This window comes from Cynocephalus volans, chromosome X (assembly GCF_027409185.1).
Source record: "Cynocephalus volans isolate mCynVol1 chromosome X, mCynVol1.pri, whole genome shotgun sequence".
Classification (NCBI taxonomy): domain Eukaryota; kingdom Metazoa; phylum Chordata; class Mammalia; order Dermoptera; family Cynocephalidae; genus Cynocephalus; species Cynocephalus volans.
In genome coordinates, this window is record NC_084478.1 from 19,420,935 (window position 1) to 19,447,280 (window position 26,346).

The 26,346-nt window shown below is 39.0% G+C and overlaps 1 protein-coding gene across 1 annotated transcript in view; it reads left to right on the forward strand.

The window, feature by feature from the left end:
* Positions 1-870: 870 nt before the first annotated feature.
* BMX (BMX non-receptor tyrosine kinase) overlaps positions 871-26,346 on the forward strand; it is a 47,900-nt gene continuing 22,424 nt past the window's right edge. Inside the window, exons 1-9 of the mRNA XM_063083640.1 lie at positions 871-978; positions 7,450-7,596; positions 8,656-8,760; positions 10,966-11,047; positions 15,600-15,719; positions 17,893-17,957; positions 21,950-22,119; positions 25,284-25,352; positions 26,013-26,066. Of these exons, the coding sequence (XP_062939710.1) occupies positions 955-978; positions 7,450-7,596; positions 8,656-8,760; positions 10,966-11,047; positions 15,600-15,719; positions 17,893-17,957; positions 21,950-22,119; positions 25,284-25,352; positions 26,013-26,066 (836 nt within the window). The 5' untranslated portion in view covers positions 871-954. The remainder of the gene's footprint in view (positions 979-7,449; positions 7,597-8,655; positions 8,761-10,965; positions 11,048-15,599; positions 15,720-17,892; positions 17,958-21,949; positions 22,120-25,283; positions 25,353-26,012; positions 26,067-26,346) is intronic.

The window sequence follows — 26,346 nt, forward strand, 5'->3', positions numbered from 1 at the left end:
AATGCACTGAGTAGCAATGATGCTAATCCTGTGTCCACTCAAAAGAATATCTCTTTGGAAGTTGGTAGCTTCATTCTCCTCTGCCAACCCAAGTCTTTATCACATCATAGATGTTTATAAATAAGTGAACGTATCCAATACTTTATAAGTTACTACAGTGGGTCAATGCATGCCAAAAGGATGATTAATTCTCTTGGTTATCCACAGCAGAGCCTAGAATATATCATTAGAGTTATTATATATGAACAACCTGTGTGCACCAGAGAAAATGGTAAACCCAAAAGTTGGAATGTTGTCATAACAGTAGCAAGTGACAATCACACTATTTCTCTGCAATCTTGGTGCATCATACGTAAACAAACTCATCTCTTCCATTTCTGGATTTCTTAATAATTTCAACTGTGGAAATGTGCTTCTTTGCAGTCGATAGTAACTGTTCTTCTCTCTCATTTATTCTCCGGCCTCCCTTTGTGCAAATATTGAGTTGAAGTTTTCATTGCTTATTCTCTGTGCACTTTGGCATTTCCTAATGGTTTCCTGACTCTAGTGAGAGAAGCCAGCATCAGCAGCCAGGTTTTGTTGAGATATTTTCTTGTCCTTCCCAGCATAAGGTTCTACAAACAAAGGCAGGGTTATCACATGTACCCGAGAGCTGCCTGGGAAGCAGGAGCTGTAGTTATCAAAGTTGGAACCTGTATGAAATATGCTTTTGTCTCCGTTTTGGTTGCATTCAATTAGCTCAACAAGTGTTGGCTAAGTGTTGAGCGTGGTTTCCTGTGGGATTGTGTAAGGCCCTGCAGGACAATAAACATTTTGGGGGCACTGAGTAATGTAGCCATTTCTGACCCAGCGGCCGGGAAAATGTGAGACAATTCGCTGCTGCTGGAGAGAGGACAGCTGGGACTCTTGTGTTCCTCCAAGAACAGATTAACTACGCTGCGGTGGACCCAGGCGATGACGACAGAACAAGCCAAAATGGTATGTTTAAGCAGTGAGCAGCTATGCAGTGTCACATCCTACAGAAAAATAGGTTAGCATGTACGTGCGGTAAGGCCTGAAGTTTACAAAATTTGAGGAGCCCACTTTAAGAAACATAGTGCAAAATTACAAATATGAAATTGCTAGGGCTGTTTTCAGGACTTTGGATGGGACTATTTAATTTGAGGGGGGGTCAGAGGCTGAAACTGCTATAGTTTCACTGTAAATTCACTCCTTGCTCAAAATCTCATTCAGGGAAGCTGTCAGGTTGTGTGCGCATTGCCACCAGCTCGATCTGGCTCTGTGCCATTTCCTCTGCTGATTTTCTCCATCCTATACTTTAGGCATTACCCTTCCATGGCTTTTCATATTGGCTTCATAGCTGCTTCCAGAAAGAAAAAAAAAATGTTAGTTATACCTTCTTTTCTTTAACTGAGTTTTTGTGATGTTATTTTAGCTACAAATATTTTTTCTTAGGTTCTCAAAGTCATCCTAAATCAGGGGCTTAGGGGTATTTTAGATGGAGATAGAAAGATGGAAGGGAGGTGAACTGTACAGTTTCACCCACATCTATAAAATTTTGAAAGTTCTTGTGGGCCACAATGATTTCATTGGACTTCAAAAGTAGTACAACTATATTGTGGTCTAGATCTGTGCTTCTCAAGCTCCATGTGCACGTGGATCACCTGGGGATTGTGCTAAAATGCAGATTCTGAGGCACTAGGTCTGGGCTGGGAACTGAGCGTCTACATTTCTAACAAGCTCCCTGCTGATGCCAACGCTGCCGGTCCATGGACCACACTTGGAGTCACATCAAGTATTTAGTTACAGGAAATAATGGTGGCTGTCAGTAAGGGACTAGTTCAATCTGATTTTAAGGTATCTAGTTCCAGGATGGAAAGTCTGTAACAAACCTACGGGGCAGGTGCTTCTGGCTTGAGAATACATGAAGAGCTCTTCCTGCCTCCCGTTATCTCCGATCCCTGGGAGCCAGAAGAAGGAGGGTGGGAAGTGAAATTTTATCATTAAAGATCATTTCATTGTCTTCAGCTTTTTAACTTTGCTATGTTTTTGTTTTGTTTTGTTTTGTTTTGTTTTGTTTTGTTTTAGCTTTGCCTACAGAGTCATGAGGGGAAGGGGCATAGGTTTCCAGAACATCTTTGAGTGTTGGGCATTGTACCACCATTTTCTCCTGACTCCTCATAACCCTTCAAGGTGGTTATTATTTTACTCCTTTTACAGATGGGGAAGCTGAGGTTTAGCAAGGTTAAGTAACACATCAGGTTGCACAGAGACAGAGCAGGGATTTGAATTCACCCCAGCTCGGTACTTTCACCCACACCGACCTGCATCACCTAAGCAATGTTACGTGCTAAACTAGTTCAGCATAAGATGCTAGCTCATGGATTTATTACTTTTTGCTTTTCTCCTAAGCAAGGTGCTCAGAGAGGGTACCCTGGACAGAGGGAAGAGAGCAGAGGGAAGAGGTTGCTGAAAAAAAGAAGGAGCTTAAAAAAGGGCTTATAAGGGAGGCACTAAAGATGAATCTCACACCTAAAGCAAATTTGAACCCCAACAGGAATAGCACTGGAATATTTGTATTCTATATGAGAAAATGGTCTTCCCCAAAAGATCTGGCTTTCATAAATTCATTTTAGAGCAATTAAGGTATGGTGTTCCAAAATGCTGATAATTTGAGTGTCGATATTAAAGGATTTCTGTTCAAATCATGCCAAGATCAACTGTAGCTTTCTCTCTCCTGCATAACAACACATGAAATAAGAATTTGTCTGGTTCTGCAGAGCTGGTATTTGTCTTTGACCAGCATCTAAGACTTTTTTGTGTGTGTGGCTGGCAGGTGTGGGGATCCGAACCCTTGACCTTGGTGTTACACCACCACACTCTAACCAACTGAGCTAACCAGCCAGCCCTCTAAAACTTTTTAAAACTACTTTACCTGATTCTGAGTTAAGCTTTTTGTTCCTGTTTAAACTTACCATTGTATTTTGTTAAGGTAGCAGGAAAATAAGCAGGCCTGGCCTTGGGCAAATATTTCAAGATCAAGTTTGTCATAGTGTCATCCATTTTCTCTTTCAGTCTCTCCCTTGTCCCCACTTGGAGCATCTTCCTTCCCCTTCCTGCCTTCCCCCCCCACCACTGCCCTCTCACCACACGTATTACGTTAATATCTTGATACTTATCAAAATCTTTAGCTAGATGACATGTAAAGTAAGAGAGAGTAAATCGAGTAGAGGGGTAAGGAATTGTTATCCTCATCTCTCAATTCTAAAGGATAAGATTTTAAAGGCACTGTCCTGAACCAGTCAGGGAACATACTTTTTGGTTGTGGGAACTATCCGATGGCCATTTCTATCCAATGCCTTTCCCCCTTCCTTTCCTGCCTTCTGCGCCCCTTCTGTGCCACTTAGAATTTCTTTCAACTTTTCAGGTTGTATATTCTTACCTATTTTCAAAATGTGGCTTAGAGTTTTGCTTTTTAACACTGCCTTGGGGGTTCCTGCTGAAAGATTATTTATAGGTGACATCTTGCTGGTATTTCCAATAAAAAGTTCCTTGCATGAGTCTGGTAAGACCCAAATTTATGCCTAGTTGCACCAAAACAGTGTGCCTTAGCAAGGCTGTGGTATATTTAGCTGAACACATAGATCACTTTTAGTCTGTTTACTGCCATGATAGAGTGGACAGTGCACCAGTCAGGACAGTGCACCAGGGAGGTGACATGTTGGCAGGCACCATGTTGGTAGAATTGGGATCTTCAAAACCCTGGGCTTGTTTCTTAGGTCACCGAGTCACGGTCCTGGCTAAGGGCTAAGTTACTGAGGCCGCTGGGGCTCAGTGTTGCATCTGTAAAGTGACTTCTGGGGTTCTTACCAGCTTTGACATCCTATGACTGCCTTCCTTATTTAGGTTAGAGCCTTCTCTGGTTTAGGAGGGTTACACAGCAGGCATGTCCTTCTCTAACATTGGTACCATGGTCAAGAATATGGGTTGTAGAGTTAGACTTCCAGGATTCAAATCCCAACTTCGCCACACTAGCAGTGTGACCTGGGAAATTTATTCATGCATCTCAGCTTCATCAGCTATAATCAGAGAATGACGTTACAACCTACTCTGTATGGTGACTATGTCACAACCTACCCCATGGGATGGGAGTATCACAAACTACCCCACAGGATAGCTGTGTTAAGACAAGCCCCATAGGATAGGAGTCTTACTATATACTCCATAAGGTGGAAGTGTTATGACCTACCCCATAGGGCAGTTGTAACCAGTAAATGAATTAGCATTTGTTAGGTGCTCTAGCTCCTGGCACATGGCGAGCCCTCCTTAAATGTTGGCTAGGGTTATTATTACTAAAATCACTCACATCCTTCAAGGTCCAATTTCAATGTTCTCCCTTCCATAATACTTTCCTTGATTATCTTAAGAGAAAACCAACTTTTCCTTTCTTGGGCATTTCATTGCATACTGAGTGGACTCTACTCTAGCAGTTGAGTTGTTTCTACCTTTTCTTTAAAATTACGATTGATGTCTACAGTATGCCAAGTACTTTCACATAAGTTTTCTCATTTAAGTCCACAAAGTGAGAGAGTTGTTACCGATCTCATTTTACAGATCAGAAAACTAAAGGTTACAGCAGGGAAAGGGTTTGGTTAAGGTGGCACAACTCACAAATAACAGTCCTGTAACCTCCTCCACGCCTTTCGAGTCTACCACCTCACAGCAAGCTTGCATACTGGTAACGAAACTTATCTCTCAAACTTGTTCGTTACCACTCAGGGCCATGGAAAGCAGATCTTTGTTTCTGAAACCAGTCACTCAATGTTGGGCATACTGTAAGTTCAAAGTCAAGTGTGCTGAATAGAACTGCCGAATTGAACTTCTTACTCTCATGATATCATTTTCTTATCAATCCTAAATAACTGTAGTGATTACAAGTTAACAATTTATGTTAATTCAACATGCACCTTTCATGTATGTAATTGATTACATAACAGTTGCTGGCTTCCTTATAGAAAATACTGTGCTCCTGCCAGTTTTTTATTTTGTTTGTTTGTTTGCTTGTTTGTTTTTGCCTCCCCTATGCTTTAATCTTTTTCTAGTTTCATGAGCTTATGAGAGTACAGTCAAGTCCCATCGGCCACTCTAGGGAAATAGATTCCCGGTTAATACTGACTGGGTTTAGGATCTTATTTTACTTTGAAAGTTTTTTCTTAAACTTCCCAACTAAATTTCCCTTAAATAAGGGCAAGGCAAAGCAGAGTTTGCTAGTCATTGGACAGTCATTTGAGTTAACAGTGGTACCTGAGCCCTGTTTTTCTTATTGTCCTAATACAAGGGAGGACACAGGCATTTCTAAAAATTAGTCATCACCAATTATCACCTCCTGTACCCAGAGAGACCATAGAAATGCCTTCAATTTAGAACCTAGGCTATTTAGAGGAGAAAGGGAAAGTACAAAGAAGGGACAGAAGCAAATAGAAGGAGAAAGGAAGGTGCGTACCTGAACAGGCACCAGATAGCCTTGTCATGAAAGAAAATGATCTGAAGATGACAAAAGTGTGAATTATGAAAACAGGGTGCTTCAGGCCCTGTTAGGGAGCCTGAGGAGTCCAGGTTAGGGAGTGGAGCTCTAAAGGACTGGCCGTCCTAGAGGGAACTTCCAAGATGTGCAGCTCCTGGTGTTTGTTACCTGGGAACAACAGATTACAGACCCATATGCACAGTCTGTGAACCCATCTTGGTGAAAATAAGCATGTGCATATGTATATTTGAAAAGAATATAATCTAAGGTGTGTATAGTCTTATCCTTTCACTCATCTGTAGTTCTTGGTTTTGTTGAATAAATATGTATCACATATGATTTTTAAAATGAAAGCAAAAAAAAAATCACAAAGGGCAGGATTTTAAAATGAACAGTTATGTTAAAAATTGACAAATTGTATTTGGTTAGATGCAGCAACCCTTGTAAGCCCTTGGAGATTTATTGGAGAATGTGCTTAAGGGCTTGATATCTTCCTTTCTACCCAATGTTCTCCTTCCCTTCAATACACAGAGGCAACTCAGTGAATTTGTCAGTGGTTTCTGGGACTCACTCTTTAATTTTTTTATATAAAATTTCAAAAAAAGCCCATCTTTAATGTCATGCATGTGAAAGTTCTATAAATAAAAAATGGGGTATATCATCATGTAGCACTGGGAAAGACTGCATGCTACCTTGGAGATTAGGTTTGCAATTTTTAAACAGTGTTCTTAATGTCACAAATTGATTCAGCATCTGAAAAAAAAATTTGAAAAGTAAACTTTCTATTCAACGAACCAGATTTATTTAATCAGCACCCTGCTTTGATGAATAATGTTTTAGCTGCAGAGATAAAAAAAATTTGACAAGAGTTTTTTCACTTTCTGTTAGAGGGAATATGAGTGCTGGTGCCTCAGAGCAGTAACTTCTTGCTCAGAGCTTGAGAATTAACGGTAAGGACCCAGTGAGTCTAGGGTGAACAAAGTTAATTATCTTCAGATTATCAGTGAACAAAGACCTTAACTATTGGGCATCTGGCTGCAAATACTGATGCACTTTCACAAAACAATAAACATAGCAAAGTTTTTCTCTGTGGCCTACTGCCTAACATTGCTACTTCTTATTATCAGACCTGCTATCGGGATGAGGATTGAAGCAACAGTCTTAGTAGAACCAGAAAATTAATGCATTTATTTTTCAGAAATACATTAAATTGTAATATTTTACCTAGTTTTGGAAGAAAAAGCAAGAGTGTTTTTACTTTGGGAATGTACTAATTTCTTTTTTAGTTCTTTTAAATCTCTTTTGATAGCATTTTTATTGCACTCATGTATTTTCCTCATTTTATTCTATCTTGGGTATTTATTTTGATTTTAAATTCTCAGAAATATTGAAAATTATACTCATGTTCTTTATGTTAAAAATCTGGTTATGATCAGTTGCAGGTGTCATTTACAATAATGTCAGCCTCTCGTGGTAGTTTGGATAAGTTGGTCAAACCATTGGAGGAAAATTCCAGTTGAACAATTACTTCATACATAGTGAGATGTCTGGAGTTCAATTTTTTAAAAAAAATGTATTATATTCTATTCAAGTCAACAAACTCCTGTAGATTGTTTAAGGAGTAAAGAGCATTTTGATAAGGTGGTCTGTATGGTGGTGCAGAGATGGTGCAGAGTGAAAGATGAGTCAAATGCATAAAATGCCTTAAAAATCAACATATTTATAAAACTCAAAGTAAAGGCAGTAGGAAAAAACTGTAGGTATGTGTGTAGTTTACTCTGTAATCCTAAAATAGTCTCATTTTTTAAAAAAATAACATTTATATTATCCCTGAATGAAAAATAGTTGAGTAAAAAATATGAAGGCTAAAAGAGAACCTAGCTAGATGCTACAAATATTCATTTGAATTATTTTATTTTATTTAGGATGATAATATGGATACAAAATCCATTCTAGAAGAAGTTCTTCTCAAAAGGTCACAGCAAAAGAAGAAAATGTCACCAAATAATTACAAAGAGCGGCTTTTTGTATTGACTAAAACAAACCTTTCCTACTATGAATATGACAAAATGGTGAGAGCCTATTTATTGCATTGTTCTTAGACTATTTATTATTTTTCCTGTCTCCATAAAGTGCTTGATTATAATGAAACAATACCAGTTTCTAAGCTTACACAGTAAAGATCAACTTGTATCCACGTATCACATTGCCTTGTCTTGAACAAAATATAATGAACTCAAAATAAAGGATTTTAAAACATTAGTTAACTTTACTAATTATAACTTTGGAACAATGGTTCTCAACTGAGGGCATTCTTTGCCTATCCGCCACCAGAGGACATTGGGCAATGGCTGGAGACACTTTTGGTTGTCACAACCTAAGGGGTGGTAAGTGCTACTGGCACCTAGTGGGTAGAGACCAGGAATGCTACTACAGTGCACAGGACAGCCCCACAATAAAGAATTATTGAGCCCCAAATGTTAATAATGCTAAGGATCAGAAATGCTGCCTTAAAACAATGCTGGCAATAAGACTATTTCTGTACAGTTGAGAATTTTATCATAGTAGAAATACTGAAATCCGTCAAAAAATTGAAACAAAGTAAAGATGCTTTGCAGAGTTAAATCTTTATTTTCCTGAGTATATTTACCACGTGGCAGGTGATTTGAAACACATTTCGAGATGAACTTTCAAAAGGAGAACTGAGGTTACTAGAAGTGGGAAGGGGGGTGGGAGGAATTGGTAAAGGACCACAAATAGCAATGACAGTGTATATTGTTGAATGTAATAATTATTCTGATTTCAGCATCGCATCTTGCATGTGAGTATTGATATTCAATTCTGTACGCCACAGATACGTACTGTGTTACAATAAAAAATAAAGTTTTTAAAAAAGATTATTAAACTAGAATCTTAACTACTGTTTAGAGACTTGCTTTTGGAGAAGTGTGTTTGTGTCCACACTTCGAAAATATATTTTGTTGCCATTGGATGTGGACTATTGTGGGGAATGGGAAGTGATTCTTCATTGCCCACCCTATCCATCAACCTCTGTCCCAAGCACAACTTTAGTTTAATGCTTTTTCTTGGTGCATTGCATGAAGCACCTTATATTTTGTTTTTTAATCTAGAAAAGAGGCAGCAGAAAAGGATCAATTGAAATTAAGAAAATCAGATGTGTGGAAAAAGTAAATCTCGAGGAGCAGACACCCGTGGAGAGACAGTACCCATTTCAGGTAAAGGGAGAAACAACATTACATTGGGTGAATAGTTCTTCCTTTAGTATTTTTTTATTATTCCCTGCCCCCCGTTTATTTGTTTGTATATTTATTTATTTATCAAAGACACAACAATCACAACAATTCCTTCAACTTGTTAAGACAAGATATAATGTTGATGGGGGAGGGGGAAGAGGGAGGGAGGAAAAGGCGGAATTGGTAAAGGGACACGAAAATCAACTACATTGTAAATTGATAAATTAAAAAAAAAGAACACATGCTACAAGATCAACCAAAATATATATATATATGTATATATATGTATATATATATATATTTTTTTTCTTTTTTAATTATGAACTCAGTATATCCAGGAAAAATGATCCATTAAGACAATGGCAAGGCTTAGAATATCCCCAGATAGGAGCTGGGTATTTTGCTAAAATTCTGTCCACCGAATTGCTTTCCCTGGAGAGAGGGGAAGCAAGCTGAGAGTGTATGCTGCAGTGGCCTGACCTGCCTCAGGCCACTCAGTCTCTTTCGTCAAGTATCATCGAGTGTCTCTGATGTGCCACAGGGTAGTAGGCATGCTACAGAGAATAAAACACTGACCCTGCTCCAAGGCATTTACTGGGAGGTGGCAAAATAGACTAATAAGCAGACAATTATCATGCAGTGAGGGTAAGTGTTAAGATGGAGGTTGGCAGAGTGCATCCACTGTGCCCCAGGAGAGACACCTCTGTCTGTACTCCAAGGGCTCAGGGAGATTTCTATTGGAAGAGACACCCAGGTTGGGAAGGACAGGTAGAGTTTAACCCAGCAATGATGGAAAGGGCAAAAGAAGCAGCAGGTGTCAAGGCACTGATGGATGAAATAGTGTGGCATATTGGGAGAACTCCAAGTCCCCATGAATAAAGCGTCCCCATGAATAAATAGCCCCATGAGACAGTAGAAGAGATGAGCCTGGAGCCTAGGCAGGGCCTGTAAAGGGCTTTGCTCACCGTGCCGTGGAGCTGTAACTGTACCCGGAAATGCTTTAAACAATGGCATGCTATGGAGACTATGCCTACAGTAGCTTTCAGCCGTGGCTTGATCTAAGTCATACCCTACATTTATTATATCATGAATACTTACCTTTCTGATCTAAAGGCAGATGGATTGTCTTTCAGATTGCCACTGTACCCAGTGCTGGTATTAGGGACCTATAGCTGTAACTAAAATATAATAATCCAGTTAATTAACAACCCATACTTCCAATTTATTTTTAAAGTACACAATTGGGAGAAACCAGGGGAGAGTGTGCTCATGAAAGAGCTCCAAACTCACATCACAGAGGCATAGGTTACTCACAAGAGCACAGGCTTTGGAAACCCACAGAGCCCCCACTCCCATCACTTCTATTTGTGCAACCATGAACACGTACTCCCCTGCTCCCAGAGGATGTTTCTTCACTTGCAAAAAAGACATGCTCATTTATCTTTCATAGAGTTAAAATAGGATTAAAATATTAAAGTTGCTAGGAAAGAGCCCAGCAACTTGTAGGTGTTTGATAAACAGTATGTAATATTTACCAACAAGAGTTGAATAAACTTGAGGAGGATCTGGAGAAGGCACTGTAATCTTCAAACATTTAAACAAGTATCTTAAGGAATAGAAAATGACTTATTCTGAGGATGATTCCTAGGGTGCCACATGATGCAACAGACTGAAATAATAGGGAGACATTTTTACTCAATATAAGCATGGATTGTATAATGATCGGAATATATGCAAATTGGCAAATATGTCATAGCAAAGTAAAGAACAGTTCCTTCCTGGAGGTAATTTAAGGATGGGGCAGTTAAACATTTTCCAATGGGCTGTAAATGGAATCATGCACTAAGTAGGTGGATGGACTAGAACACTCCTAAGACACGTATAATGTCTAACCTATTGTAATTCTCCATGGCCCAGGGTAACCCTGCTGAGACGTCAATGTTAACCGCTGTCAGAAGCATCACTGCTGTGATTTTCCAAAGTGTAGGAGTGTCTGGGAAAAACAAATTGAGGGATGGAGGATTAAAAAAAATAAAATGTAGTGTTTTTTTTTCATCTAACTCCAGAGCTAACATATATTATATTAGCAAACTCAAGGTTTCTTTTGGATAACAGAAAATTTGCGGTTGCACCAAAGTGAACTATGATGCAATTATATCCAGATGCACCAAATCTTTTCCTTTCCAGATCGTCTATAAAGATGGGCTTCTCTATGTCTATGCATCAAATGAAGAGAGCAGAGGTCAGTGGTTGAAAGCATTACAAAAAGGTAATAAAAATGTCATAAAAGAGAATTGAGTTCTTTTGAGCCTTGGTGAAGGAAAGATATGGCAGTAGAAAGACCCAATGCCAAGAGAGAATCTGCTGATTTTCCTACCAAACTCACAGAATGTGTCAGACCCATCCTCATTTTGCAAAGCCAGGAGAATGGATCCCTTTCCCGCTCAGCACAGAGCTGGCTATCATGCCTTCCCAGCAACTCGGGCAAAGCCAGGCCTCCAGTTCTCCACCCACTGTGCCTGCCTTTACTAGGGCAAAGTCTAGGTCCTCACGGGCTGTGTCAAGTCCTGTAGCTACTGTACTTTCGATGTTTATGGAAAGTTGTATCTAATACTTACTGAGCACTTACAATTTGCCAGCTACTTTATCAAGTGCTTCTGAAACACTTTCTCAGGTAATCCTCTTGACAACTGCAGAAGGGGTAATATTATTTGCTATTTTTCAGACAAGTGAAGTTTAAAAAATATGGCTAATGTCACATACCTCATAATGGGAGACTCAGAACTCAGTGATCCAAATCAAACTTTTCAACCAATGCATTGTACATGCTAGGCAAAAAGAGTGATTTAATGAAGCTTTTATTCAGTAATTTTTAGGCTGACCTGGTAACAACCTTTGGTAGAAAGGAGAGAATCGTCGTTAGTAATTCGGCACTATGTTTCTCTCCGTTTTAAGGGTGAGTAATGGTATGAGGACAATATTTAACTCCAATGAATGACTCTATTTGTGGAATTTCAGGTATTAAGCTCCCAGACTGGAAAAGATTTTATTATTTTATTTAACTTTTAGATTATGGCTCTTTCTCAGTACACCTCAAATTGTGCACACCTACTTCACTTCCATGCAAAATACAACCTTTTTTTTACACATAGGGCTTAATTTTCCATTTGCATGCAATGGTTTAGTAACCTATTCTGTAGGATAGTCAGATGGTCTGTTGGGGGAGAAAAGCCTCCCTCAACCCACCACCAATTCATGGAAATGAGAAGAGCATCCCTCCCTCTTAGAGTCAGACAAACCTGCAGCCAAGTCCTGCTTTGCTGTGTCATCTAATCTAACGTCTCCAGGTCTGACCTATAAAATGCGAGATCATATTTCTTTTCTCCTAGAGTGATCACAAGCCACAAATAAGACACTTGTAAATATGTTAAAGTATCCTATACACAAACATGAGTCACTGTGGCTATAATGGAGCTCCCAGGAGGAGCTCCAAGATTCTGCTTCCCATTTAGTCTCCTCTTGGGGAATTTGGGGGGGGGGGGCAGTTGCTGTGTAGACACCTCCTGTGTGCAGCTCTTGGTCATGCCCTAGGTCTCCCATTATGAGTCCTTCTGGAACTATATATGTTACACAGGTTTGGAAGGCCCCTGGGCAGCTTATGTAAGGGCATGTGGAATGTAAAAGGAGAGCAGAGAGAGAAGCAAACATGCATCTCCTAGCCCCTCATGAAACTGCAGAGGATCCCCATCACTAGGGCTACCATATGCACAGCAAGTGATTTGTATGAGTTAGTAATGCTTTGGGCTGCAGGTAAAAATACCCCAAATGGTTGCTGAAACAAATCCACTTTTGTTCTTCTCTCACAGTAACAAATCCAGAGGTAGGCAGTCCTGGGCTACTGCAGCAGCTCAGTAAAGTCAGTAAGGATGCAGGCTCCTCCTTGCTTTCTGTTCTGCCACCCTTAGAGGCTCCCAGAGAGGTTCTGAGCTTTCTCAAAAGCCCCCTTGCAAACTTTTGCTCATGTGGTGTAGTCCAGAACTGTATCTCATGGCCATTTCCATGTGCAATGGAGGCTGGAAGACAGTGCTGTTTTTTTCCATCCTCTATGTTGGAAGATAATGAGAGAGAAGGTGAGTGGGATTGGCTGTCAAATTGGCCAAACAACCTACTACAGGAAAACAAAGAGATTCCATCACTCAAATCTTCTTCCCTACAAAGTTTCATTGTGATACAGTGACCACCTCCCCATACCCTTTTTGTATCTATTACTTGGCTCAAGCATTATAAAATGAGGCAGACATTGAAGGCATAGAATTTTCCAGATGGTAACCTATACTTGGAAGGTTCAGGCTGACTCAGTAGTGACTTAAGGAGTCGGCTACCATGGTTCTGAATTCGGCTAACCAGATGTGGATAAAATGCACCCTTCCTTCTAAAAATTAAAACTGAAGGGGATTTGGCAGAGAAGTTGGTATCTGTGCATCAGAATGTAGTAGAAAGGCCTGGGGCTGAGTCTCAGATCTGCCATTTTTTAGGCTTGTGAACTTGAGCAAGTTTCACCACCTCTCTGCACCTCAGTTTACCTAACTCTGTGAGAGCTATGATAGCGATAATAGTTAGCCCTTCAAGATTATTAATTATATTAGATGAGATGATGTATGTGAGGAACAAAATGTATTATACACAGTAATATATGAGTTCTTCTTATTGTCATTACTAGGTGGTGGGAGTGTTGGTTGCAATGTGGACTTTTGGACTTGGTTAGAAAAAGACTTAGTTACCTGGGAAACTAAATCCATGTGGAAGGAAATAATAAGAATCCTGACCATATTGACCAGGAGCTTAGGGAGCAAGACGGCAAATGATGTACCCATGAAGTTGTAATAACCTTTTGGGACCAAGATCAGAAACTTGTGTTTTTGTAATCTTTTTTTTTTTTTTTTGTAGATTTTCTTGCTATGCACAGATTTTTATTTGCACTGAAAATCTCCAGATTTAGTTCCACAACTTACATCAGTAACCACTTTGCGACACCTCCTATGTTAGGGAAATAATCACTTTTAATTAATTTAGATATCCTATGTAAAACATTTAGCATAAATCCCAACAAACAGTTAGTTCTCAATAAAGGTTAGCTTTAGTTGCTACGTTCTCTTGTCATCCATTGACCCCTCACAATAGCCTGTTAGATGAGGATACTGAGGATCGGAGAAGTTACATAACTCAACCGAGGTGAGTGGCAGCAACAGCATCACAGCCAGGTCTGCTGCTTCCCTAGCCTAGGCCCTTAATTCTTTCTCTTATTGTCTACATCATGCTATTTGCTTTGAGAATCACTAAAAAATTGCTTTTTGCTTTTTATGATTTCTGTAATAATTTCATTTTAATTCTCATTAGTAAAGTTTTTTAATGCCAACATTTTCAGCTAACCTGAACTAAATTAAACTAAGGGAGTGGCGTACTAAAACCTAGTGTTCATCGAACTCCTACTTTGGGCCAAACACTGTGCTGGGTGCTTGACATACACTCTCGTGTATCCCCCCAATGACCCAGCAAAGCAGTTATTATTATTGCCATACACTTCCTGAGTCAGGGCTGTATAGGAGGAGTGGAACTCTCCTGGGACCAAAATAAGGAATCCTCGAGATGAACATAAAATCAAGAGAGAGAGAGTTGAAGCCACGCATAGAACCAGCCCTCCCCACCTAGAGACCCTTCTTGAACTGTTCTCTACTAAGGCCTTGTAGGTGTCTCTGTTGTATTTCAGAAGAGGTTAATTTGTTATAGACACAGTGTTGCACTTCAAGGCTGGAATTTTTTTGAATTAAATATTTCCCTATTCCATGTTTCTTTTTAATATGTACATATTCCTAGAAAAGTAGGCTCATAAACCATTCATTCCTTACAATAAACATGTCAAAGTCACAAAAGACAAAGAAGGGATGAGAAACTGTTCTAGATCAAAGAAAACTGGAGAACTAAATGCCAAGCGTGATTTTGGATTAGACCCTTGATCAGAAAGACAAAAAGAGTGATTATAAAGGAGACTGTTGAAAGAATTAGACAAATTTTGAATATAGAATATGTGTTAAGTAATAATATTGTATCAGTGTTAAACTTCCTGAATTTGATAATTGTATTATGGTTATATACGAGAATGCTTGCTAATAGAAGTCACATGCTGAAATACTTATGGGTGACATTATTTAGGTCATAATACCTGCTACTTACTCTCAAATTTTAAGAAAAATATAATATGATTAGACATTTTTAAATAATTATAATATGTACATACAGAGAGAAAGAGATACAACAAATGTGGCAAAATTGGTAAATCTAGGTAAAGGGTGTATGGATGTTCATTGGACTATTCTTGCAATGTTTTTTGTACATTTGAAATTTTTCAAAATAAAAAGTGGGGAAAGTGTATGTTTATTAGGACCTTTTTTTTTTTCTTTTTGCTAAGATCTAGTCCTACGGGAACACCATGTGCTGTAATCCAGTCACTTCCTTTCTGGATGTATTTCTAAAATCCTAACACCAAGTTGATCTGTATATGGATTTTTTACTAGTTTTTTTTTCCTTCAAAAGTGATATAAGTTATTATGTTGTTCTGACTATTCGCATGGTTGACTTTTCTTTTTCCTTTTTGGTTTATTAGCTTTTGAGTGAAAGACATATCCTTCGAGAACCATTTGCTCTTATTTTGGTTGCTGGCAAATGGGGATTTTATTGTTCTGTGATAACAGTGGTTACTGACTGCATTTCTTCTCCTGGGCCAACCTTTGCTCACGTCTTGTTTTCTTCCTGCCTGCTCCTAGAGATAAGGGGCAACCCGCACCTGCTGATCAAGTACCACAGTGGGTTCTTCGTGGACGGGAAGTTCCTGTGCTGCCAGCAGAGTTGCAAAGCGGCTCCAGGATGTACTCTCTGGGAAGCATGTAATGTGTGACCTCTTTGTGGGGCTGGATGCTGATAGATGGTGTCCCATTAGGCCAAACCTGCCAGATGCCAAAACATCTTGCCAGAAAACAAGATGTACCAGATTGGTTGGCATCAGGAAAATCTAGCCTCGCAGATGCTATGTGACAAATACGGTGTAATTCTAAGGTCAACTGGCTCATGGCCATTAAAATAATAACTATATTAGCATCTGCCATTCTTTCATTTCATGAGAAATATTTTAAAAATTAGAATCATTAGTCAAGCAATGAGCTGTTATGTCCTCCCATCATTTTTCCTGGTTTAAGATAGACTCTGAAGAGGCAGAACGTGGTGATAATATTACCATGGTTTAAATAGCTAGGTTTCCCACTTGATGGGAAAATCAGCTCTCTTTTCTTATAAACAGCAAAAATCAAAAAACCAAAAGAAACAAACAAAAAAATCTTTCAAAATCATATGAAAAGATAAAATTTAAGTAACATTTTTAATTATCATATACACCAATATGAAGACCAAGTTTTAAAAGATATATTTAAAGTGGTTTGTCATTCTGTACTTTTGTGTTGATTTCTTAATGACATCAGAGAAGGTAGAGAAGGGTCTGCTTTCCGTACAATCAGATACTATCCCTATTCTTGGAAAACAAGGAGCTCATATATTTTAAAAGTTTATAATTGTTTAGCAACATGAAGATATTGATAAATAAAAAAGGAGAACTTGTTTTGATAATAGTTTTACCAGCCTGGACAGAATATGCCTGGATTACAAATGGCTTCAAAGAATTGAATGAGATGAACTACATAATAGCACTTCATGAACTAGAAAACACATAGGCACATGAAATAGTTTTCAAATTCGTCCCATAACAGTATGATACCCAACAATCACGTTAACGTTACTGCTGGTATTCTTACCAAAAAAAGAAAAAAAAATCAATGAATATTCATTGTGTTTTCCACCTCAATTAGACTATACAATGAATATTTATTAATCTCAGTTAGATCACATTGCCCTTTATACCCATGAATTATAGTGATTGAATGAACTATACAGAATTTACTCTACAGTCGTCTTCCTTCCACTGTGAGAAACTGAAGAGCCATGATGTCTCCTCGTGGTAGTAATCATTTTCCCCAGTGGTTCTGTCTACAGTCTGGCATCATTACCTAGCAGGCCAGATTCCAGCTCTGACCTTGCCCTAACTCCCTGGAAGGAGCAGGAAAAAGGCCAGAGAGAGCACTGCCTTGGGATTATCTTCCTAGACTCTGTCTAGGCCTCTGCCAGCCTCTGGGGAAAACTACAGAGTGTAGAGGTGTTGCAGCTCATGAGCAGCCGTGATATGGTCTATTTCCCCAAGTATGATGTATTCTCTTGGCTTCCTCTGCTGAGCCCCTGGGCAGCCCATGAGCACGGATACTAGGAAGGAAAAAGCTGAATGTCCTTGCTTCTTTTTGTCTCTAAAATGCCCTGGTCCCCCCTCTTTTTGGTATATATGTACTACCAGTAGGTTGACCAAACACCCCAGTTTGTTTGAGGTAATCTCATTCTGTGCCTGGTAACCTGGCATAATTATTAAAAGGATACCCTTTCACTGTCAAAAGTGTTCCAGCTTGGGTAGTAAACCATGTGGTCATCCCACTGATTAGGCAAACGGTGGTTTCACACTCACAGCTTGGGCATCTACCTAATGTGAGGGTAGAAAGAGAAATCAACAATGGCCAGAACATGAAAAAAAAAGCATGCAATAGGTGTGTTTATGTATTCAACTGTTTATTGATATCTAAGAATGATTAAAGTATATTGTATGAGCCAAAGAGGAATCAGACATGAATTCTGACCCCTAGGGTCTTATGTACCACCCAACAAGATTAGAGATCTGTGACTCAAATACAAGGTAGAAATGAGGTATAAATCAATAGTTTGTAGGGTTTAGAGGAACTTGAATTTTTAGTCCAGATTTGGGAAGATATTGATAATCCATGGTGGAGGAGTGGTATTTGAGTTGGGCTTTACACAGGAAAGCTACAGTATCACTCCAGATGTTGTGTCTGAATTCATTATTCTAGATATTGCTCACACAAGCTCATTCATTCTTTTGGTTCATAACATTGGGTGTTTTTCTTTGTTTTACTTAAAGTTCTTCTGATATTACTTGGTTTTACTTTTCAGATGCTGATCTGCACATTGCAGTCAATGAAGAGAAACACAGAGCTCCTACTTTCCTAGACAGGGTGGTAAGTCCATGTCTGAAAATGTTTTTCATAGTTGGGATATACTAAATAAATCAAGAGTTGCAGGATTCAAGACTAGAAAATGTGGGCTTCATTCAGACCACTCAGCAAATAGAGAAAAAAACACTTTAGCTATCACTAATAGCTATGGACGGTTACCAAATAATGGATTCAAGTATAGAACCAGTGTAACATTTTATATTCTTGTAGTTGATTACTGGGTCTTTTCCTAAACAGTAAGCCCATAAATAGTCACCAAAAAGATGGGTGCGTGGGGGAGACATCCTAAGACAGCACCACCATAACGGACAGCTGTTATTATTAGCTGCCATTCTTTCTCTGCCACCAGCGTGGCCACATCTGCCTCGTGGAAATATCCTGGTGATGGAATGGGACTCCACAAGGCACAAGTAGAAAACAACATAATTCTTTTCATCCATTATTTTTTCAAAGCCACTCTGTGGACTTTCTTTTCTGTCTTCTAATAACGTCTTAGGCAGATTCCTTAGCTTTCCGGTCACTCTCAGATGGTAAAATTTTCCTCAATTACTAGTAGTCATGAGAACCGCCACTGGATCGTCCCACCCATTGTTATAATCGTAGTACTCAAAGATCATTCCAAGTTCAAACTTCTCCCCTTTACCTAGCTCAGGTCTGCATCAGCTGGAAGCCTGCTTTGGGGGAGGGGTTGTGTAGAGGCTGGGATTTCAGGCCCTTTCAGGGTTGTGGCCAAGGAAGAGGGTATCTGATGAAAAAGAGACACTCATACATAGCTGGTCCTGTCATGATTTGGGAGTGGGTGCCTGGGAGAGTTTCCCAATGCTGATTTTTATCTTATGGGACATTTTTGTGGGTTTCCCACTGAGAGAAAGGGGGCAGATCCAAATGTAGCTTTGTGACAGAGGAGATGTCTTGATTCTCAGCTCTTGAGTTTCCAGCCCTCAACACTTCCACTGGGTCTATTCACCCAACTTGGGCAGAGTTCCTTTCAAGATGGCTCCCAGCCAACTCTTTTAAAGGGTGGAGTTGGCCTACAGGAAAACAAACAAAACTTTGATTGCGCTGGTTAATTAAGCTGTATGCAGCTTGCTTTCACAGTACACACTGCTACTCTCTTTATGCCCTACCTTCTTGGATTCTTAGCCACAGTCTCCTGCTCTTAGTCTTCCCAGGCTGGTGTCAGACTGCTCAAATGCCAGGAGACGCATAAGATGGCCTCCCAGTGATTCTCTGGAAGCTCATCTGAAATTGAGGGAATATCACCACCCACCCATTGGGTCTTATTTTCAACTACACACATTCACGCACACTTACTTCTCTCTTCTTAAGTATAAATCTTGTAATTTTTGTGAACCAACATGAAGAAGAAAAATAATCCATTATTGTAGTACGTTGAATAGCGTCCCCCAAATTTCATGTCCATCCAGAACCTCAGGATGTGACCTGATTTGTAAACAGGGTCTTTGCAGATGTAATTAGTAAGAGATCAAGATGAGATCATACCGGATGAGCGTGAGCCATAAATTCAGTGACTGATGTCCATGTAAGAAGATGAGAGGACAGAGAGAGACACAAGGGAAAAGGCCATGTGAAGATCTAAACAGAGATTGGAGTGATGCTACCACAAACCAAAGAACACCTGGAACCACCAGAAGCTGGAAAAGGCAACGGCAGATTTTCCCCTAGAGCCTTCAGAATGAGCATGGCCATGCTATCACCTTGATTTTGGATTTCTGGCCTCCAGAACTGTGGAAGAATATATTTCTGTTGTTTTAATCCACCAAATGTGTGGTAATTTGTTGTGGCAGCCCCATGAAACAATTATTATGGGTTGGATTTTTAACTTTGTTATTGGTAACATTGCTGTTTTGGTTTGGATACATACTCCAGTCCTGAATCTTGAAAATGATGGCCCTATAAAACACCTAAGAGTGGTGTCCAGAATAGGTAATTCTATACAGACAGAAGGTCAATTAGTGGTTGCCTGGGGCCAGAGTGGGAATGGGATTGACTGCAAATGGGCATGAGGGATCTTACTGGGGTGAGGGAAATGGGCTGAGACTGGGTTGTGGTGACAGTTACACAACTTGATAAATTTACTAAAAGTCACTGAATTCTACACTTAAAAAGGGTGAATTCCCAGTAGTTTGTTTTAAACAAATCTAAGAGCAGAGGATAGTTTAGGAGCCAGAACCCATTGCATTTAGTCTCTGGCAGGGAGTTCTTTTGACAACATATTGAAAATATCAGCCAGGCAAATCAGCAGCCAAGGCTTCCTAAGCCTCTTTAGTTTATAAACTGCCCGAATGAACCAGGGGTCAGAGAGGTACCATGAAAAGCATGTTTTTCGTTTTGTTGTTGTTGTTTGTTTGTTTGTTTTTTACCACAGCATTCAGTAGAAGACATTTTTCTGAACGGAAGAAATAAAAATCAGCTCTTTAGCCATTATGTGCCGATTTCCATTTAGGGAACTTTCCAGTGCATTTATCCTTGGAGAGAACTCACCTTACAGCTCATAAATAACAATGTTCTGAATAACTAAATTTCCAGAATGCCAAAGCTTCAACCCCAAATAAATTATATCCCTGAAAAAAAGTAAAATACAATATGAAAAAATAAATTCAGAGCTGGATACACACACACACGCACGTGCATACATATAAAGACACACACATGTATATGATGTGAATTTTTAATTGAAGTATAACATGCTCTTAGAAATGCACACAAATCATAAGTGGTCAGCTGGAAGAATTTTCTCAGACTGAATGCATCTGTATAAGCCACACTGAGATTAAGAAACAGAACATCACAGTACCCCAAGGGTATCCTCATGTACCCATTCAGTGACTACAACCCAACCTGACTTATAACATCATCGATGGTTTGACCTTTGTATAAATGGTCATAAAGTATGTAGTCATTTATCATCTGTCTCCTTTTGTTCAATTTATGAAACTCACCCATTTTCTAGTATGTGGCTGTAGTTTATCTTCATTGCTGTGTAATTGCATTCTGCAAATATACCACTGTATTAGTTTCTTATTGCTGCTCTAATGAATTACTACAAATTTAGTGGCTAAAATCAACACAAATTTATTCTCCTATCATTATAAAGTTCAGAAGTCTACACAGCTGTGTTCTTTCTGGAGACTTCAGGGGAGAATCTGTTTCCTTGCCTTTTCCAGCTTCTAAAGGCCAACTACATTCCTTGGTTCCTGGCCCCTTCCTCCTTCTTCAGAGCCAGAAGGGTAGCAGCTTCTCTGCTCTCTGACCTCTGCTTCCATCCTCACATCTTCTCTGTGATCTCTGACTACTTTGCCTCCCTTTCATAAGGGCCCTTATGATGACATCAGGCCTATCCCAGTAATCAGAATAATCTCCCCATCTCAATATCTTTCACTTAATCACAATCTGCAAAGTCTATTTTACTCCGTAAGGTATCCACAGGTCTGGGCATTGGGACATGAACATCTTTGGGGGACCATTATTCAGCCTACTGCAACTGCAATACATTTATTATTTTATTTTCTTGATGGGCATTTAGTTAGTTTCAAGTTTTTTATCTAATTCAAATAATTCTGCTATAAACATTCTTTTACATGTCTTTTGGTTTCACTGTTGGGTATGTACAAGGGTACTTTAAAAAGTTCGTGGAGAAACAATCAAAAGATAATATGAATCTTTCCATGAACTTTTTGAACACCCCTTGTATACATATAGTTTCTGGGTCATAGAGTACATGCACATCCAGCTCTAGTAGATCCAGCAAACAAGTTCCCAGTGTGGTTGTACCACTTCATGCTCCCACCAAAAAATATGAGAGTTCTAGTTGCTCCATATCCTTGCCAATACTTAGTATTGCCTCCTTCCTTCCTCTTTTCCTTCCTTCCTTCCTTCCATTTAAGAACTGATATGCTTAGCTTGTTAGTTCTTGTACCTGAATCTGTGTCTCACTGTGATGTTTTAAAATCTCTTGTCTTCCAAACCTGAAGATTCCTCGGGCAGCTCCCATTCTCAAAATGGACGCACCATCTTCAAGTACCACTCTAGCCCAACATGACAGTGACTCAAAGAAAAACTGTGGCTCCCAGCCAAACGTCAACATGCGTTGTATTTCAAGGGAAGACTGCCCTGACTGGTGGCAAGTAAGAAAACTGAAAAGGTAAAGAGAAATACCGCATGTTCTCATTTATTTGTGGGAGCTAAAAAGTAAATAAATAAATAAATATACAAACAAATAATTGGGGGGAGGGGAGAAGACACAACAATCGAACAATTCCTTGAATTTGTTAAGACAAGTGAACAGATATGATGTTGATGGGAGAGGGGGGAGAAGGAGGGAGGAAAAGGAGGAATTAGTAAAGGGACACGAAAATCAACTACATTGTATATTGATAAAGTAAAAATAAAATAAAATAAAATGTATTCCTTATATGAAAAAAAAAGAAAGGAAACTGAACAGGTAAACCCCAGCTTTCAGGCTGGCTCTCCAGTGTGTAGAGCAGACATTATCCCTCTGCCTTGCTCATTATCCTCATAACTGTCAATGTAGGTCTAGAGCTGTTCTCTCAGAAAATGTTTAATGATTGAGCAAGAAACCCAGGGAACAGCAGCCCCACTGGGGCTGAGCAGCACAGACTTTTCATTTAGATTATCCTGTCTGATGATCAAAGTAATACCTAAACGTTTTTATGCCCTTCTCTATCTTCTCCCTGTTCCCCAAATAACCCCACATTCCAAAACACAGAATCTTCAAAATATACTTTCTATGACAGAGTTTAGGGCGGGCTTACTTTTGTAATGTGTTTCAGCATCACTAGCCAAACGATAAATAGCATTTCAAGCAAAGCCATGGCTTGCCTTCTCAGGATGTACACCATCACCTCTCCTGACCTGTTAGTCTTCTCATGTTATTCAGCCTAAAGATTGTATCTAAAGCCAGAATTGAAAATGCCTTGAAGGCTGTACATAAATTGTGTATATACCTGGGGTCTGCCCCACACTTGATGCTCAATAAATGTTCAGTTGAATTGCAAAGTGACCATGCAGAAACCGTCAGGTGACTACCCTTCCTTATGTGTGGCCTCACACTTCCTCCTCATCAAGTTGTCCCCTGTCCACCGTCTTCTCACCCAGTTATCCGCATCCTTACATGGTACCGATGTCCGTCTTTCCCCACAGTGGATGCATCTCCCTGACTCACCATGTATCTCTTTTCTTTGTTTCCTCCCTTGTCTTCTTATTCCTTTATTCTTTCCATCCTCATCATTTTTACCTAAAGCAAATGCCTCACTGTACCGATGACACAGCCACAGGCCCATATGGAACTTGAAAGAATGTAAGTGTATTCTTCTTGATGTTGTTTTTTTTTCAGTATAACGAGCCGCGGTCCCTTTCATTCCCAAGTGGAGCTAGAATCCAAGTGTATTCGTCTATACCTGGTGCCTGGGGGGAGGGGTTACATTTATCTGCCTGTAGCCCAGCATTCTTGTGGAAGGAGACCACCAATAAGCCCAAATGCAAGGAGAGTGGATGTCATGTTAACTTGTTCCAGGTCCCCTTTCAACAGAAGCCCCATTAAGGGATTCATTAAGGGAGGTGTGTGGTGAAACTGACCTATTTTGAAATACTTAAGGAAGAACTGTTGATTCATATGGGGTTGATGCAGAGCAGCTACCAACTCCTGGATTGCTGGACCCTATCCTTATTTAAAATGTTGACATTTTATTCATCATGGATTTTTTGCATTAACATTGATTTTTTAAAATATTTTACTAAAATACTATTTATCTTCTTTTCTGAGTTTTTGACACCCCTTTAGATTTCGTCCCAACCCTGGATTTTTTTCCTAGAACATCAGAAAGCTGGTTATTTGAGTGAATGATTGATTAATTCTTAGAATGAGCAGCATTGCATCTATTAGTGAATTATACTAATTGCTAAAAAGTCTTCATGGATCCTGAATTATTAAAATGCAGCCATGATTCTTAGCTCACTATTACACAATACTTTTTTTATCCACTTTCTGTAATTCTTAACTAACTTCACCTGAGCTACTTTTTAATCTTTATTTTTTCAGATTCGTAAAATAATCCATGCTCACATTAAAGTATTCAAACATTGTAGAATATTCAGTGTACATTCTTCTAAAATGTTTCTATGCACATGCTACCATTCGAGGGGTCTTCAAAAAGCTGATGGAAAAATTTGTATTATCTTTTAATTCCATTTTTCCATGAACTTTTAAAAGTACCCTTCTATGTACAAGTACAAAAACAGATTCTCACCATATAGTCTTTTTGCTGCTTTTTCTTTTCACTTGACATCTTCAACATTTTTCCCATTAAATACATGACGATATACCAGATTTTTAAAAGTTTATTTTAATTTGAATTGTGGTAAAATGCACATAACAAAATTTACCATTTTTTTAACTCATACTGCTCAGTAGTGTTAAGTACATTCACATTGTTGTGCAACCTACCTTATTATTTTTAATTTCTATGAAGTAATCCACTATATGGGTAAACCTAAATGGCACGCTACTGATCAACATTCTCCGTGTGTTCTTAAAAACAACAAGAAAGCTAAATAAATTGCTTAACCTATTTGAATAAGAGTTTTATCATGAAGAGAGAAAGTCAAAAAGCTATTCTATTGGGCAGGCTCTTTGTGAAGGTGGGAAGGGAGGCATTCTAGTGTTTAAGGGCTTTCTCCAGGCATTGCTTGAAATGGGGCCAGAGGAGCAATTTCTTTGCTAAGGAAACTTGTCACTATGAACCGTGATTTTGAAAAAGAGGCTGGACTATGAAAGCAAACAGGAAACAGATCCTACATTCCAGATAAAAAAGCCTTTGGACTTTGAGAGATAGGCACTTCCTCATGCTCTGCTTAACACCCAAAATGAAAGAGATAAAATGATGGATGACAGAGGATGATGAAAATCCTGCTGATCCATCTGTGTCTGGATGGGGTTAAAAATCTAGTATTTTCAAGACTTTTCATTGTAATCACAAAAGCAAAGAGGAAAATAACATTGTAAAATAAATAAGTGGCAACAGAATGCTCATATCTATGTGAAAATCAGGGCAAACTAATCAAAATGATTTGTTAATCCAGGCTTTCTATTTTTGGGGGGTCATTATGAGCCGTTATTAACAATTCTATTTTGTTTAGTAATCCTGCCAAACTACTGCTTTTTATTAGAGTCCCTGAAAGGATCAAAATATGAAAGTAACTCATTAGCTGAACAAAATTACTTTGTCATTTAACATTTATGAGTAAACAAAATTTATAGATTTATGAAACATATCCTTTTTTTTACAGTAGTGAAGATGTTGCATGCAGTAACCAAGCGGAAAGAAATGTAAATCACAGCACCTCGAAGATCTCATGGTAAAGCAAATTCAGAGATTCCTTTGCATTTAGGATTTGTTTCCATTTACAGGAAAACTAACCAAATTTGCAATGATTTTGCAGCTAAGCTTTACATTTAAGGTAAACATAAACCAAAAAAGTCCATGTAGTTTGCCTCTCTGAACCTTTATGAGGTCTCAGTCCATGGCTTGTAGGTTACAGTTTTCTTCACACTGATTTTTCCTAACCATCATTTGTGATATACACTGGTGTTAGCCTGAACAGGCATCTCTAGCAGGAGGTAAGCAACCTAGAGTTGAATAACTCTCCCCTAAGAAAATTTGCATGCACAACCAAAGGTTTTGTTAACTTTATCCTGCAGCCATCCCTGAAGGAGTCTTTATCTATTTTATGAACCCACTCTTCTGAAAGAGTCAAAGAAATCCAAGTTCTTCGGGGCCTCCTGTGGACCTCCTGTATCAAAGAGCTATTCTCTCATTAAATTGCGCATGAGCTCAACTTGTAAGCGGCTCTCTCTTCACCTTGCTGATACCTTCTCAAGTGCAAAAACAGAACTCTAACATTCTAAATTTTATTTATGTGGATAAAAGCAGTGTGGGATTTGATATTGCACTGCTAGGCAGTTGGATCATGTCTTGGTGGTTTTTGCATTCACATTGTTTCCTGGCTCTTCTTCAGGGGATTCCCTGAGTCAAGTTCATCTGAAGAAGAGGAAAACCTGGATGACTATGAGTGAGTGTTGAAAATTCTCCATGTTTTCTAAAACTATACATAGATGTTTCTATTCTACTCCTCAAAGTCACTAAAAGAGATGGCTCAGACTTTCTCAGAAGACTGTGTTTACATGGGTAAACTCATGTGAGGTTCTGGGCCACTTATCTAGATGACGGTGACAATGAGCTGGGTTATTGCCAATGAAAATATTTTTCCCCAATCTGGATTATCTAAATTGGCTGCACATATTCATTGGATTTACCATATATCCAGTGTCCCCTTCATTCCATTTTGTCTT